This window comes from Mercurialis annua, linkage group LG3, assembly GCF_937616625.2.
Source record: "Mercurialis annua linkage group LG3, ddMerAnnu1.2, whole genome shotgun sequence".
In the NCBI taxonomy this organism is placed as follows: Eukaryota; Viridiplantae; Streptophyta; class Magnoliopsida; order Malpighiales; family Euphorbiaceae; genus Mercurialis; species Mercurialis annua.
Genome location: NC_065572.1, coordinates 73,158,117 through 73,174,751, shown reverse-complemented (window position 1 = coordinate 73,174,751; position 16,635 = coordinate 73,158,117). Strand labels below are relative to the sequence as shown.

General features: G+C 36.3%; 2 protein-coding genes across 2 annotated transcripts; both read right to left on the bottom strand.

Annotated features, from left to right (window-relative positions):
- Positions 1-42: 42 nt before the first annotated feature.
- On the bottom strand, positions 43-3,797 carry LOC126673053 (elongation factor 2). The gene is made up of 5 exons (XM_050367008.2): positions 3,664-3,797; positions 3,249-3,278; positions 3,073-3,160; positions 516-2,979; positions 43-420 (listed from the first exon to the last, which is right to left on the bottom strand). The coding sequence occupies exons 2-4, from the start codon at positions 3,249-3,251 to the stop codon at positions 539-541; spliced, it is 2,532 nt and encodes an 843-aa protein (XP_050222965.1). The 5' UTR covers positions 3,252-3,278; positions 3,664-3,797; the 3' UTR covers positions 43-420; positions 516-538.
- Positions 3,798-5,084: 1,287 nt separating this feature from the next.
- Positions 5,085-9,129, bottom strand: LOC126671088 (YTH domain-containing protein ECT4-like). Its single transcript, XM_050364793.2, has 9 exons — positions 8,870-9,129; positions 8,537-8,613; positions 8,284-8,440; positions 8,091-8,155; positions 7,430-7,960; positions 6,551-7,138; positions 6,238-6,450; positions 5,995-6,141; positions 5,085-5,852 (listed from the first exon to the last, which is right to left on the bottom strand). Exons 1-9 carry the CDS (start codon positions 8,895-8,897, stop codon positions 5,619-5,621), a joined length of 2,040 nt encoding a protein of 679 aa, XP_050220750.1. The 5' UTR covers positions 8,898-9,129; the 3' UTR covers positions 5,085-5,618.
- Between the last annotated feature and the right edge of the window lie 7,506 nt (positions 9,130-16,635).

The following is a 16,635-nucleotide window of genomic DNA, read 5'->3' as shown; positions in this document are numbered from 1 at the left end:
AACATATATTGAAACTGCATAACCAGAGCAAAGGAACAGCAGTAACAAATACAAACACAATCGCATTAAACTGGATCTAGATTTACAAGGCAGGAAATTGAGCACACAGGTAAAACAGAAAAATATTAATCACACAAAAAAAAGGCAGCATAAGGTTTGAGGCAAAATAAGAACATACAAATAAAACCACTATTCAAACAGATCCATGGCACCGAATTGGATTGCCTCACCGGTACCGGAGATTCTCAATGTCATCACCCATCTGTCTGCAATTTAAGTATATCAGCAAGTGAGCTTCCCAACAGCAGTGCATGGTTCATAGAGATCGCCAGCGATTATCGTTCCTCCAGCAAACTAATGGTATTACCTTTCAATTTCTTACAAGACCATAGGACTGTTGTGTTGGTGCATGCTTAAAAGCTAGCAACCATTGGCAATCGCATAAGCAGTAAGAAAAAGTCAGCAGTGTTAAAACTTAAACAACAAAAACAAAAAGGTAAAGATGGAGAAGGCACCAAAAGACGTTGTCGCCTCTGGATTACAGCTTGTCCTCGAACTCGGAAAGAGGGGTCATGCTTTCCTTCAATCCTTTCCTCTTACGGATATCGGTTACAAGTGTCGCTGCCTGTGAACCAGCCTCCAATGGATCAGAAGACATCATGTCCCAATGATCAAACACAGACTGAGGAAACGCTTGTCCGGACGTGGCAGCTCTTAGTTGTGCTGAGAACCCAAACGACTCAACGACAGGAAGATAAGCCTTGATGTTGTAGAGAGGAGTGCCCGGCCTCTGCATTTCTTCAAACACATGACCACGTTTCTGATTAAGCACACTGTAAATACCACCAAGAGCCCCCTCCGGTGCTTGAATCTCAACCAGGTAAACTGGCTCAAGGAGTCTGGGTTTGGCCGTTATTTGAGAAGCATAGATGACTCTCCTGGCGGTAGGAATGACCTGACCACCACCCCTGTGAATAGCATCAGTATGAAGAACAACATCACAAACTTCAAAGCAGATACCTCTCATGTTTTCTTCTGCCAATGCACCCTCTTTTGAAGCCCACTGGAAACCAGCCACAACAGAATCCTTAATTTCATTAAGATACTGCACTCCCTTACACATATCAACCACCATGTTAGGCCCAGTAGTTTCAGGTCCAAAACACCAGATCTTCTTGGCAAGATCCTTGTCCCAGCCAAACTCTTCGGACAAGATCTTAGAACGAACCTTGGGATCGTCTCTTGGTCCAATACGACCATCATCAATAGCCTCAGCAAGCCCATCTTCCAAAGGCCTCGCTTCCATGTACAGACGGTTGTGCTTGTTAGGGGATTTGCTCATCACAGTACGGCAGGATTTCTCCAGGACAGTCTCACGGAAAGACACCACAGGGTCTGATTTGATAATCTCAGCTCCACCCATGAAATCATCCTGCAGATCCTTCAAACAGATCTCAAGATGTAGCTCTCCTGCACCAGCAATGATATGTTCCCCAGATTCCTCAATAGAACAGACAACCATAGGATCTGACTTGGCCAACCGCTTAAGACCTTCAACAAGCTTCGGTAGATCAGATGCAACTTTACATTGAACAGCCACACGGACGACAGGTGAGACAGAAAATTTCATAGCACGAATAGGATGGGCCTCAACTTCCTTCTCATTGGTTAAAGTTGCATTTTTAGTGATATATTGATCCAAACCAACCAAGGCAACAGTGTTACCGCATGGAACATCCTCAACTGTTTCCTGCCTCTTGCCCATCCAGATAACAGTTCTCTGAACACTCTTGACATACAGGTCTTTCTTTTCACCAGGTACAAAATTTGGACCCATGATTCTCACCTTCAGACCAGTTGAGACCTTCCCAGAAAAGACACGACCAAAAGCAAAGAATCTGCCCTTATCAGAGGCGGGAATCATCTTGGAGACATAAAGCATGAGAGGGCCATCAGCGTCACAGTTCCTAATTGCATTTGCATACACATCATCAAGGGGACCCTCGTACAAGTTCTCAACACGGTATCTCTGGGCCGTGGAAGGAGAGGGAAGATGAAAAATCATCATTTCAAGAAGAGCAGTACTGGCAGGGAGCCAGGTCTGCATGACACGCTTCATCAGATGCTTCGCCATCAACTCTTTCTCATCAGACTTCATGGTAACACCAAGCTTTGTCAACATCGGCCATAATTTATCTTTCTGGTCATTCATACATGTGCTAATAATCTGCTTGATAGGCTCATAACAGAATTGCACAAAGCCACGCTTGCAAGATGGGGACCCAGAGTTTTTGGTGGTCCACTTCTTTGTGGCAGGATCAAAAAAGTTCTCACCCCAAAGTCTTTCCATCATCTTCGATTCATCAACTCCAAACTTTGAGGCATACATCTTAGCAAAGTTGGTCAAAGTAAAAGCCCAACCATGCAATCCAGCTGAGAATGCAACGGTTCCTTTTTCTGGGTAGACCTGACAATCTCCAAGAAGGGGATCTTCATAGGTAGCCATGATGACATTGGCATTTTCAATGACCCTGGAAAAAGTTTGATAAGCCTCCTCACCATCAAACTGAAGCTCAAGGAAGCACCTGTCCATCTTGTTAACGGTCAAGACAGGCTTGATCCTTTCAGCCAATGCCTGACGAAGCACAGTTTCAGTTTGGACACAGACACCTTCAATACAGTCAACGACCACAAGTGCACCATCAGTGATACGAAGAGCAGCAGTGACTTCAGACGAAAAGTCAACGTGCCCAGGAGAATCAATGAGATTGATAAGATACTCATTCCCGTGCCTCTCTCCTTTGTAGCTCTTAAGGGACTCATCAGTCATCTCATAGTAGAGTGAGATACCAGTAGACTTAATAGTGATACCACGCTCTGCCTCATCTGCACGAGTATCTGTCATACGAACATCACCAGCAACTTCCTGAGCTATAATACCCGCAGCAGCCACTAGAGAATCCGTAAGTGTCGACTTCCCTGTAAAGAGCAAAACAAAAAAAAAATCAGAAAACTGATATAACTTTAATTCGCATTAAATTAGAGATTAAACCACACAGCAAAAACGCATACCATGATCGACATGGGCAATAACAGACATATTACGAATGTTATGTTTATAGTCCATAATGCGACGAAGCTCTTCAGATGTAAACTTCACCTGCACAAAACAAATACGTCTCTCCGTCAACACGAGATTTAATAAAAAAAAAATAACTATCAAAACAATTATATAAAAATCCACATACCATTTTTACTAGATTTTAGTATTCAATAACCTGCAAAAACAAACAATAAATTTGCAAGTTAAAAACAATTAAATCAACATGTAATGATTCATGAAGTATTTCAACAAGTTAATTTTAAAAGAATAAGTAGGCATAGCTTTGAATTCTACTAAATATTTCAATTATGGACTAACAGATTATCAATGAACATATTTTAGTGCTAATTGAAACATTTTATATAAAGATCATTTACATAAAATAAGTTGAAGATCGATAATAAAACTACTGTTATTATATGTAGTAAAAAATTAATTTGATCAGTTCGATAACAAAGCTATAAAAATATTTGTGCAAAAAGAAAAAAACTCAACAAAATAATTAAATAAGCTGAGTTTAAAATTAGATCTAAAACTCAAGGTAACAGAGAGATACGTACGGTGGAGAAGAGGACGGGTCAACGGCGGTGGCGATACCAAGAGAGGGTTTACAAAGCCTCTCGCTGAAATGAAGCCAATAAAAGAAAGAATGAAATTGCCGACGATATTTTGGCTTTTTATGAAAATATCTTGTTTTTTAAATTATAAAATATTTGTCGACTTTAATTTTAGAGGCAACATTTTTTTGACAAAAACAGTCGCATTTACATGTAAATTGTATAAAAAATATTCCAACAATAAGTGACTGCCTTTTTCTTTCTCCATCTCTATTGCTTGTTCTCCACTATGATATTCCACCACTGATATCCACCAGCTACCGTAAGAGTTGGAAAAACCGACCCAAGCTGAATCGATCCGATAAATTCAGTTTAATTCAACTTAAAAAATTAATTTCTTTTAGATTTATTTTGGTTTGTTTTTTTTTTTTTGAAAAAAATCTCAATTAGGTTTAGTTCAACCAAATGCACACCCCCATAGCACTCGGAACTAGGAGGAAGAAAAAAAATCTCATAAAATTGTGAACATATAATTTTTTTGTTTGTTTTATAGAAACTATATTTTGAGTGTAATTGATTTACTGATGAGTTTGGTTTATTTTTTGTATTAAAAATAAAGAATATTACATTTTAAAATAAAACTAATCAATTTATTTTTTAAATTTAAAACTTATCTCTTAAAAGATAAAATAGAGGGTGAAAATGGCTCTCTACATGTGGAGAGTCATTTCACCCTCTAATCTGAATTTAAAAAATAAAATTTTATTGGACATCTAATTTATTATCAGACTCCTTAAAATAAAAAAATTGGTAATTTTAGAGAGCTCGTTAGAATGCTCTTACAGGTACATTTTAAAAAAAAAAGCCATAATTTTTTAGATTTAGGTGACCAAATTATACTTTTCGATGTACAATTCGTGTAATTTTGGTATAAAATATTGTAACATTAATATACAAAATTATAACTATATAGTATCATGAATTAAATTATATAATGATGAAGGAAGTATCTATCCACAAAGATTGAATCTAATACCTAAAAAGTTATTTAATCTGTTATTTAAACAAATAAATGTTTGAATTTTAAGATTAAGTAAAAACTAATAGAAAAACTGAAAATTAGTAAAGACAATAATAATATACAATCTAAAATAATATTTTAGTATGACTTTTCATCCCATTTGTTTTGTAATCCGATCAATCAATTTTAATTGTTTTATATAACAGAAAGTATATCTAAATTGAGGATCTTTTAAAGTTTAAACAATAAAATTGAAAAATCAAAATGTCAAATAGTTAAACTGATGGATAGAAAGTTAGATGGGCGAAATTGTAAAAGTTCAGGGATCAAATAATGCATTATACCATAATTTAAATACATATTGAAATTGCATAATCAGAGAAAAGAAATAGCAGTAATAAAATAGGTGCAAAAATAGAACTCTTTCACTCCACTATATTGGAACCACCTTCCCACCAAGCTTCTAGCTCTTTTACAAATACAATCACATTAAACTTGAACTAGATTTACAAGGCAGGAAATTGACCACACTGGTAAAAGCACAAAAATATTAATCATAAACAGAAAAAGGCAACATAAGGTTTGAAGTAAAATAAGAAGAAAAAAGGTCAAAAAAAATAAAAGACCAAAACAATAATATAAAAAAAGCCACCAAAAAAAAGAGAAGAACCCTAAACCCAAACTCCTACGGAATGAAAACTTGTCAGGAGCTAACCACTATTTAGAACAGATCCATCGCATCGAAGGCTAACCGGAACCAGAGATTCTCACTGTCATTCTCCATTTGTCTTTAGTTTAAGTATATCAACAAGTGAGCTTCCCAACAGCAGTCCAAAGGTTCATAGAGATCGCCAGCGGTTATAATACCTCCAGCAAACTTATGGCATTACCTTTTAATTTCTTACAAGACCATAGGACTGCTGGTGCATGCTAAAAGCTAATAACCATTGGCAATCCCGTTAGCAGTAATTTTTTTCTCTAAGGCAACTGGCTTACTCACCTTTGTATCATCTTCAGTTTTACTAGTCAATCCATTCTCTAAATGCTTCAGGTCCCCATTGGACTGAACAGCCGGAGAAGGTTCCTTAGCCGCCTCAGAGGGAGACTCCACTGACTCATGTGAACCATTAACCAGTTCTTTCTTCTCATCATTAGGTCTTACTTCCACTACCTGCAAGTTTTTAATCACAAATTTAAAATAAGAGTAAATCAAAAAATAAGATCCATATAATACTTTAATTAACACTAGGTAAAATGTACAATAACACATAGATTTATCTAATAATGTAACTCGCAGGCAAGGGAGGACTTACAGGTTTCTGGAATTGCTGTTGCTTGGCCTTTTTCTCCTGAATTATCTTCTGTCGTTTCTCATAGAATCCAAAGTCATCCAAAATGCATGTTTTGCTGGTGTGCTCCTTAAATATGTTGATCATTTTAAGCCCCTGCTCTAACTTAACCTAAAAATTCACACGAAACATTGCAATTTAGATTGGGAAACTGAGGGACAATGACAGGGGCTTTGAAAATAGGTAGACAAGTGTAATTGTAATCACCTCTTGTGTGTCCCTGCTGTTAGTCACAGGCTTGTTCTCATTGTTCTCAAGGGTAATGTGCTTCAACAAACTGTTGGGTATATCTTTTACAATGTGCCACTTTACAGGAAAACAGCCAGTCCATTTGTCCTGCTGCCAGTACTCGACGTTCTTGTGGAAATCAACCGATCCTACCATCTCCGCAAGACCAACGAATTGACCACTGGTATTGACCTACGTGAAGATAGAAATAATTTTAATTGCTAAAGCCAATGGATTCGAGTGAAAACTATACATAGATATACATGAGTAAATCAACCCAATCTATACTCACCGAGAAGAAAAGAAACACAGGACAGCCGCCAGATTTCTGCTGAGCCTCCTGGTATGCTGCATCAAGCTTTTTGTTACCATTTGGGGTGCTAGCCCATACATTGTACTTGATACTTTTATGCACATCATCCTCACTGTAAGACTTGATTATAAAAAGCTTAGCATCAGCATAGCTCTCTTGAAAATCTGCTTTATTATAATTCTCCCGCTCTGGAACTGCTTCGTCTTTATCTTCAGTAATATTTTCAATTGTTGGAATGTTTTGTCCCTTGACAGCTATTGTGACAGGGGTCAAGACCTTTTGGTTTTTAAAGCCCTTTGCCCTGGGTCCCCTGTTCAACTCATTCAAACCATCAATGTTCTCAGTGCGATACCCAAAATAGTTATTTCCTCGTCCCCTGGGTTTGTATTTTCCATCTACAGCCAACCACCCATGCGCATTCATTCTAGAATCATAACCACCAGGTCCAAACCCCATACCAGATCTATAGGTGTTTCCATACTGACCATAGAACTTGTTGGGGTACATCCTGTTCATAAAACCATGAGCTGATCCCATACTAGATATTGGACCAGACTGCTGCAAACCCTGCATAGACAGAATCATTAAACAATAGTGAGAATAGTTGGAGAAAACAACAGACCTTAGTAATGCATGAAAAATATCAAGAAATTCTAATAGTAACTCGGCACCATTATTATTCTTCGCGACAAAGAAGTCATTAAACCAGCAAAGCAAAAAAATGGAGAATCATTTTACAAAGCCCAGTAGAAATAGTTTAGTAGTTGAACTCTTAACCATTACTCATATACTCAAAATAAGATGGAATTAAAGGGCTCACAGGAAGAAAAATTCAAAAATAAGGGAAAAACAGCTTACAATGTAGTTGGAAGGCTGACGGTAATTGTTATTCTTTGTAGAAGGAGCATTATTACCCTTTGCGAAAGGCGTAATTCCTGTGCTTCTGTACTGCCCATCGTAACCAAGTCTTGGATCCTGGTAACCCGAACCATTAATACCACCTGGCAAAACGCCCCTACCATATCCATTAAGAGATGAATTCTGGTAAAATGGTTTATAAGGAGTAGAACCGGTGTTACCCTTTGCTCCACCACTGTTCACAATTCCAGTAGAATTCCCTTTGGCTGTATCAACAGGCAAGGCTTTTTGATCAGGAGCGACAGAGGTGGTCTCCGGTTGAGATGTGGCTGCTGCTTGATTAGGAGTGAATGGCCCACTGGTTGGGTTCAGAGGCTGGAAATACGGAGGGTACTGGTAGTGCTGAGGCCCATAAAGCTGACCATCATTTCCCATTGTTGGAACAGGAGAAGTTGCTGGTGAATATGGTCCGTACGGCGAATAACCATAACCGCTGTGATACATAACAGACCCATTGTCCCCGTAAACCCCCTGAAAAAAATGCAATAACCAAATTTCAAATCAATTCCAAGACTCTTAAAACTGTTCATAAAAACCAACTATGAAGCCATCAATGATAAATATAGCCACTCAACAAAAACCAAATTCAAGAAGCACATACTGATGCCATCTCAACTCCCTCTGTGTTTCCGTATCTGGAGAAATCTTCCCAGTCACTACCAACACCTACAAGAAACGACAAACAGATACAAGCACGCTAAATTAAACTCTACCGAATACTAATAATAACCAACACAAATCAGATAAATAGAGCTATGAACATAAACCGTCAATTATACGACATATAAACTTACAGTAATAGGCGGCAGGAGAGTGGTAGCCATTAGGAACATAGCACATGGTTGGATCCATCAAATCAGGTAAAAACGGCGTCAACGACCGGTCCGCCTGTGGGATCTGACCATTAGCAGAAACACCAGACTCAACAGCCCCATACTGGTAAACAGAAGTCTACACAAACACAATTAAACACATCAACACATACACTTATTAAAATCAATCCTATAAATTACAATCAATCAACAGTAAATTCAAATTTCATTTCACCTTCTTAGTAGGTTCAGGAATTTCCAAGGGCTTCGCTTGAGAATCCAAACTCAAATTCTGAAGCAAATCTGCAGCTTCTATATAAAAGTAAAGTAAAGGAAAACAATTCTCTTCTCTAATTCAGTACTTAAACACTAATTAAATACTAACAAAACCCAATTAGCACGAATTAAACTAAGCATCAAAAAACTAATTAAACACTAACAAAACCCAATTAAACACTAATTAAATTAAGCATCAAAAAACTAATTAAACACTAAAAAAACCCGGATCGAGCTGAATACAAATCAAAAAATAACGATAAACCCAGATAATAAAATCAGAAAAGGATACTCTCAGCAGAAGGAGCAACAGTAGCCATGACTTGGATACTAAAACCTCGAATAAAAACCCTAGATCTTACAGAAAAACCCTAAATCTCCCCCAAAAAAATTGAAAACTGGGAATTTGAAGAGAGACGTTTGAGATTTGAGAGGGAAAGAAGGGGAAAAGATGTGCTGGGGGAGACTGAAGAGTATTTTCACAGCCGCCAAGGGTTAGGGTTTGGGCTCAGCGAAAGAGAGAGGGTTTTGTTCACAATAAAGTGGTGATTCAAATACCACCACGCTCTCTTGAGGATTTATTTGGGATTTTTGTGTTTGTTTTGGGGTTTTTTTGGTATTTTATATTAATACGTTGCTTTTAAAAAAAATTAAGTCCGACGCGTACGTGTTGTTTTAGCCAATCATGTAGTATTTGCGGTCTCAAAAAATATCATAAGTGTTCTATTATTGGATTTTCTTTTGTAATTTTCCTTTTAAGTTCTCTTTAAAAATCTTCAAATTTCTTGAACAAAATTAATGATATTATTGCATAAACATAAACTACAAATTTTAATTTCTGTTTTATTATTGAATAAATTGATTATTAAGAGATTATTTTTAAGGAAAATTTAAAATTATAAGGCATACATATAAAGAAACATAAGTAAATGACCATATGGTATCCGATATTTTTTTTCCCAAAGGAAGATAAAATGGAAAAGATCCATCATACTTTAATAGGTGAGCTGTGGAAAGAAACGAACAATTGAAAAGTACAAATTCTTATTTTGGAAAAACAAATACAATCAAATAATTAATATGGAAAAATCTCTCAATTAAAAGAGTATTATGTACTTTCCTAAAAAAAGTGCATCTTTACCAAAATAAAATATATCTAAAAATATAAAAAATTATTTAATCTACCATTTTTTAATTAATTTAATCTAATTATTTTTTAATTATTATAGACACGTCATGTGGTATAGCAAGGTGTAGGGCAGAACAGATACCGAACCTGTCCAAAAAACCGGACCGAACCGGACCGAAATTCATTCTTTGGGTTGGTTATTCGGTGAATTTGGTCTGATTTGGTGTTAAATATGTAAATCTTTGGACTTTGGTGTTTGGTTTGGTTTGAGGTAACCAGAAACCGAAAAACCGAGAACACTGAACCAGCTATATGACGTCGTTTTTATAAAAAGGGTTCAGGCGTTCATCCGACGCCGTTTCAGTGATAAGACCTAACCCTAATATGAAACGCACCGTTTCATTTCAAGCCTTTGGTATAAAAGCCATTTTATTTCTGAACCCTAAAATCATTCGCCCCCTTTTACTCTCTCTCCCTCTCATACGCTCCTCTCTCTAACCTCTCTCTAAAACATCTCATTCTCTCAATTCTCTAATCGTTTCAAACCCTAACTATTCTCTACTCTCTACTGCAAATCTCTCATATAATACTTAGTCATATACAATTTCTCTTAATCATTTGGTGGTTTAAGTGACTCGCGATCGATGAACCTGCTTCCTTGTTCTGTAAATCGTGAGCTTCTTCTATTCCTATAGTTTTTGACCTTCTATGGTTATTCTTTTACCGTTTTGATGTTTGCTACTTGGTGTTTCTTTTGTGCATGTGTTCTTTTATGAACATGGAGGCTTGGTGGAAGCCCTTGTTTAACCACAATAAGAAAGTTTATTAGATCTATGTTTTATTTTGTTTTTTGTGATCTATGTTTTCTGTTTTTGAGAAAAGTATTGACGGGTGTTTGATACTATTTTTTTTCACTTTTCATGGTTTGTTTTTGAAAAATGGAACCATGGTGGACGTTCGCTGAGTCCCTGACCCTGAATCCCCTGATATTACTGAGGTATTATGAACAACAAACACCTTTTTTCTATGTTCCTGTTTTGTATTTTTTTGCTGCTCAGTTTCTGTATTAACTAACTTATTATGTTTGTGCTATGGATTCTGCACTGGAAGAAGATTCACATACTCTTGTAATCATCGGTGGGAGCCTTCACTTGATTCATTTTGTTCCTGTCCTGATCTCAAATCTGCTTGATCTGTTTGCATCCACTTGCTTTAGTAAGTTTTTTTTAATCTTTTTTGCTTTGTTTTCTTTGTCTGATTTTTGTATTTGATTATTGTGTTTGATTTGTTGTGCTTGTGCTTTGTGCAGATGTCTGACTCTGAGGTTGAGCATGTTGTTGCTCTGGGTGCTGCTGGTGATGGATTGCTTTATTCGTCGCCGCCATGCCCTGAGCAGGAACATGCTGCTGTGGGCGAAGACTCATCTAAGCCCACTCAAGAGAAGCAAGGAGTGGATGCAAATGTGGCTGGAAATGACCCAGCTATAAATAAAAGAAAGCAGATTGTGATGAGATCAAAGGTATGAGATCATTTTGAGCGTATTGTTGATGAATCATCTGGGAAATTGATTGTGGATACGTGTTTATATTGTGCTAAAGTGTATAATTCTGACACTAAACTAAATGGCACATCAACTCTTATATCACATAATCTTGCATGCCTTAAAGATCCACACGCTAAGCATACTAGGCAGGCTTTGCTTACTCTGCATCCTGATATTAAATGTGATGGGGGATGAAGGAAATGGCCAGTTAGGTACATGGAAATTTTCACAACAGGCTATTAGGGATGTTGTTGCGTACATGCTTATTATAGATCAGCTTCCTTTTAGATTTGTGGAGGGTCCTGGCTTTAGGAGACTGATGAACATTGCATGCCATATGTTTGTTATCCCTTCTAGATGGACTATGAACAGAGACTGTTATCAGTTGTATCTGAATTAAAGGTTAAAACTGAAAACTTTTTTGAAAAATTAAAGCCAAAAGGTTTGTATTACTACTGATACCTGGACTAGTATACAAAGGATCAATTACATGTGTGTAACATGTCATTGGATTGATAATCAGTGGAAGCTACATAAGAGAATCTTGTCCCTTGTTCCTGTCTGTGGCCACAAAGGTGATTACATTAGTAAGACCTTAGAAAACTGTTTGCTAGCTTGGGGTTTGAAAAATGTTTTTACTGTTACAATGGATAATGCTGGAAATAACAATACTGTTATTGTTGCTTTTAAAAAGAAAATGCTATTGTGGGGCACTGATGTTTCCAAATGCCAATATATGCATATGAGGTGTATCGCGCATGTTATCAATCTTGTAGTGTCTGATGGATTGAAAGATATGAATTCTTCTGTCAAAAAAGTAAGAGATTGCATTAGATATATCAGGAATAGTCCATTTAGGCTTAAACAATTTAAAGATCTTGCTAATGAAGCTAAACTGGGTACTAAAAAATCTCTTTGCCTTAATGTGCCTATTAAATGGAATTTCACCTATCTTATGCTTGATACTGCTGCATGTTATGTGTTCGACTCTTTTGAGGGAGTGAATGAAGCTTTTAGGAATGATATGCAGAAAACATACCTAATATTCATGATTGGCAAACTGTTAAGAAGTTTTCTACTCGCCTATCTTATTTTTATATCACTACACTACGAATATCTGGCTCTTTATATGTGACATTAAACCTGCATTACTTGGAGGTATGTGATATGTCTATCATGTTAGATGAGATGACTGCTAGTGATGATGTAGAAATTAAGCAGATGGGCATGAGAATGAGAGAGAAATTGAACAAGTATTGGGGTGATCCTCGTAAGATGAACAAATTGATTTTTTTTCTCATATATTTTTGATCCTACCTCTAAATTGAATGATATGTTGTTTTCTGTGTCTAGTATGTTTGGGAAAGAGAATGGTTCTATTTTGTTTGAGACTGTGAAATATGAGTTAAATGTCTTGTTTGATGAGTATCGAAATGCCTACTTGAATGGTTTGTCTGGAGCTGGAAGCTTTCATTTTAGTTCGACTCAGCCTGAAGAGGGGACTGTTTCTAGTAAAGTGCCAATTTTGCCAGTGCCTCATCCTGCAAAGAGGCATACCTCTTTGATGAAGGCTAAATTAGCTGAACTTAATAAGGAGCTTGCAGAAACTGGGCAAAGGAAATCTGAGTTTGAAATATACTTGACCGAGGCATCTGTTGAGAATGATGATGCCTTTAATGTATTGAACTGGTGGAAGCAGAATGCTGTAAGATTTCCAATCCTTTCGAGGATGGCTCGAGATATCCTTGATGTCCCAATTTTTACTGTTGCTTCTGAATCTGCCTTCAGTACCTATGACAGAGTGTTAGATTGTTTTAGGAGTTCTTTAACTCCAAGAATTGTGGGAGCTTTAGTGTGAGCCCAGGATTGGCTCAGAGCAGAAACTATCCCTCTTGTGGTTGAGGAATGTCTGGACGAGCTTGAACCTTTTGAGTAAGGTTATGCATTCTCACTCTCCTTTTACTAATTTTATTGAAATTTTTTGTTTATCTGTTTGGATACTAATCTGTACCTGCTCTCATTTGATGCAGACTTGCCAATGTGAGGGAGTCTGTTGACTCTTTCTAAGTGGTATTTTGTTTTTTGGTGGTGGAAACAAATGTGAAGCTATGTGCCTGATCTGTTTTTGTCCCTTTTGAAGTATCATCTTGCCCCTTCTGAAGTTCTATTTTTGAGACTGGGCTTGCATGGCAATTGAAAAGGTAGAAGACTGAATCCTGATTCTCAAATTTGCTATTTACTCTATATTTTACCAAACTTTTAATGTTTTAAATACCTTTTTAAAACTTATAATTTTTGAAACTTACCAAACTTTTAATGTTTTAAATACCTCTTTAAAACTTACCAAACTTCATTAGTTTAATACTTCATTGAACTATTTCTATTTTGACTATGTGTTATGAACTTCAACTTTTGATTTGGTTTTTGGATTTTGTTTGTTTTAAACTTCAATTTTCCAGTTTAAACTTTTAATTTTTGGCTATGATGATGCTTCCACCTTATCTACTTCACATTAGGCCTTCTGATTTGCATGATGATGCTGCTTAGTGCAACCGTGCGAATTGGATCGCCTAATAATGATTATAATCTTTTATATCTGAGCCTTTTTTTTAAAATGTTTTATTTTTCTTAGTAGTAATTTGTAAATACTAAATAGTCTGATCTGATCTCAAAACTAAATGAAGAATTGTTTAACTTTCAGGACTTTAGTCTTGAATTATTATTCTGTGTTGCTCCTCCTCCTTCTGTGAATCTGTGATCATAGGCAATTTTTGATGCCTGGATGCCTTGAAGGCTTGAAACATTGATCAATGAAACTGATGTTTTAATTTTCAGTTCATTATTTTTTTTTGCATATAAGTTCAGGACACAAATGTATGTAATAGTATAGGTAATTATTTTTTGCATATAAGTTATATAGTATAACTTGTATAGATTTGCTTCCTCTGTAATTTTATAGCAATTGTCAATTGTGTTGTAACTTATAAACAGATTTAACTGGTTATGTTTGCATTTGTGAATGTTTTATAGCAATTAGTTTTTATAATCAAAAAAGGCCTTTTTAATATAATTGGACTTCAATTTGTTGGGCTTCGGTAGAGGCCCATAACAATTTAAAAAACCGACACCGAACCGAATCGAGGAAAAATTTTGGTGATTTAAAATCTCGGTTTAATGTAATTTTTAAAACGGTTTGGTTTCAAATATTTAATACTTCGATACCCTCAATTTTGACATTTTTAGAACCGAACCAAACCGACCCGACCGATGCTCTGCCCTAGCAAGGTGGTACCAAAAAAAAATACTTCTTCCGATCCATAATATTTATCGCATTTGGTCGTTTCACATAAATTAGAAAAATGATAAATATAGTTTAATTTATAGTACATATTTTACTAAAATGTCTATATTAATTACTACTATTTTTATGTTTAACTAGTCATTTTAAAATTACTAAGTTATTTATTGTTAGGGATTTTTTTTTAAAGCAATAAGAAATAAACTTGAAAAAATAGCGATAAATACTTTCATAAAATTCTAAAGTTACAAATATTATGGAGTAAAACAATTTATCAAATACGATAAATATTATGGATCGAAGAGAGTGTATACAATTTTAAACAATGGTAATTGAATTTTTAAAAAATTATTTTTGTAATTAAACATCTACTTTTCCGACAACGATATATAACTAAATGATTTCTAATAATGTATTGCATAAGTGAACAACAAAAATTTACATCCTATTAAATTTATCACGAAATATAGGTATCTGTTTTGAAATAAATATGTATTTTAATGATTTAAAGTAATTTTTAAGGCGCATGTGAGTTGGTAAAGCATTTTTTTTACTTAAGGGAGGTCACGGGTTCGACTCATACTCATTTATAGCGATTTAAAACTTGAGACAATAGTTTTTCTCCCACAAGTGACCTACACTGCTAAAGTGGAGATTAACTTGAATGTAGAAGATTTAAAAATGTCGTTTTATAGTTGAGATCTGTTTATAAAAAATTTCGAAGAACGCAATTCTTGTTGTAAAATTTTAAATTCGAAAACTGATTTTCAAATTGAAACTAGACAATCTTGATGGAGTCTGCCTTCTGAACCGGTGAGTGAACCTGCAAAACAGGGTAGAAGCTAACCGGACGGTGGTTGTCCGATTAACTCTCCGATGCTAAAGTCAGTTTAGAGCTTTGAGCAGCGTTTTGAGTATATGAATGTAATTGTGATTCTAGGCATACCTCGCGCTCCTTTTATAGTAGTCGAATATACCTAGTAGAGTTGTATTAGGCAGGTGAATCCTACTTTGTAGGGATTCGGCCGTATCGTAGGGATTCTCCTGATTTGTCGAGATCTACCTTAATCTGATAAGAGTCCTATTTAGGAACGTCTTCCTAAATAGTCTTATCTTCCTAAAGTAGAGCTTATCCTTCCATATGTAGTGTTTGTGTCCAAATAGGACAATATTTCCATATTCAGTCGTTTACCCGAATCCCGGACCTGACGCGCTCTTGGCGGACCATGTGGGATTCGGTCTTTATTAGTGTATTACCGAATCTTAGAGATTCGGCATCTCCTCCGTATCTTTCGGTCTTCAGGGGGAGTCCGGCGTCGCCTGAGAGTGGATCCCCTGCAACTCGGCTCCATTATACTTTCAGTAGGATTCGGTATCCATCATTAGCCCCCCCGCAAGTGAGCTGAAGTAGTTTGGCATTTATGCCTTAGTGGATTTTAGCTCTTTTGGAGCTGAGTTCTTTTATACGGGCGAGTCGTTTCGTATGTTTGTGGGCGGCGTTTCATCTTTAGTGAGATTCTGCGTTGCCACATGTTGTCCATCCGTAGACGGTTATGACTGGATGAAGGACAAGTGTCTTCGTGCGCCATTAGTTAGTCCTTATTTGTAATTATGGGATCTCGTCTTTTCAGTTTCTTTGGTTTAGGCTATATAATTGTTCATTTTCTTCAATTATTCTTTCTTCAACTTTTGTTTTCTCTGCGCTCTGCTTAGACTTTCGATTTCTTCAAGCTTTCTGTGGGTTTTCTTCTTCTGCTGTCAAGATTCCTCGTTTTCAAGTTGCTCCTTATCTTTCTTTTGATCCTGCGTATTTGCTAGCGAGGTATTTTACCTTTTCTCTAATTTAATTTCTTGGTAGTTTTTCTTTTATTCCTTCTGTTCATTTTATTCCTTCTGTTCTTCTTGTTCTTCGTCTTGTTCTTCTTCTTTTCCTTTCTTTTGATCTTTTCGAGTTTTAATTTCATCATCATTCCGTGTTTCCCCCCCATTTTAAAAATTTTAAAATGTCAGAAGTAACTGAGGGGGCGAAGGGTGCTCGTGACGAGCTAGAATATACCCGGAGCTCCTTGTCAAGAGAGCAGATACTCG

What these genes read in the sequence shown, in the direction of transcription:
- LOC126673053 (XM_050367008.2), bottom strand. An exon ending in TATTGCCCATGTCGATCATG is followed by an intron (nt 2,980 to 3,072) that starts GTATGCGTTTTT and finishes TGCTCTTTACAG; the next exon opens with GGAAGTCGACACTTACGGAT.
- LOC126671088 (XM_050364793.2), bottom strand. Translation starts at nt 8,897, where the DNA reads ATGGCTACTGTTGCTCCTTCTGCTGAGA. An exon ending in AGGGAGTTGAGATGGCATCA is followed by an intron (nt 7,961 to 8,090) that starts GTATGTGCTTCT and finishes CATTTTTTTCAG; the next exon opens with GGGGTTTACGGGGACAATGG. An exon ending in GTCAGCCTTCCAACTACATT is followed by an intron (nt 7,139 to 7,429) that starts GTAAGCTGTTTT and finishes CTGTCTATGCAG; the next exon opens with GGTTTGCAGCAGTCTGGTCC.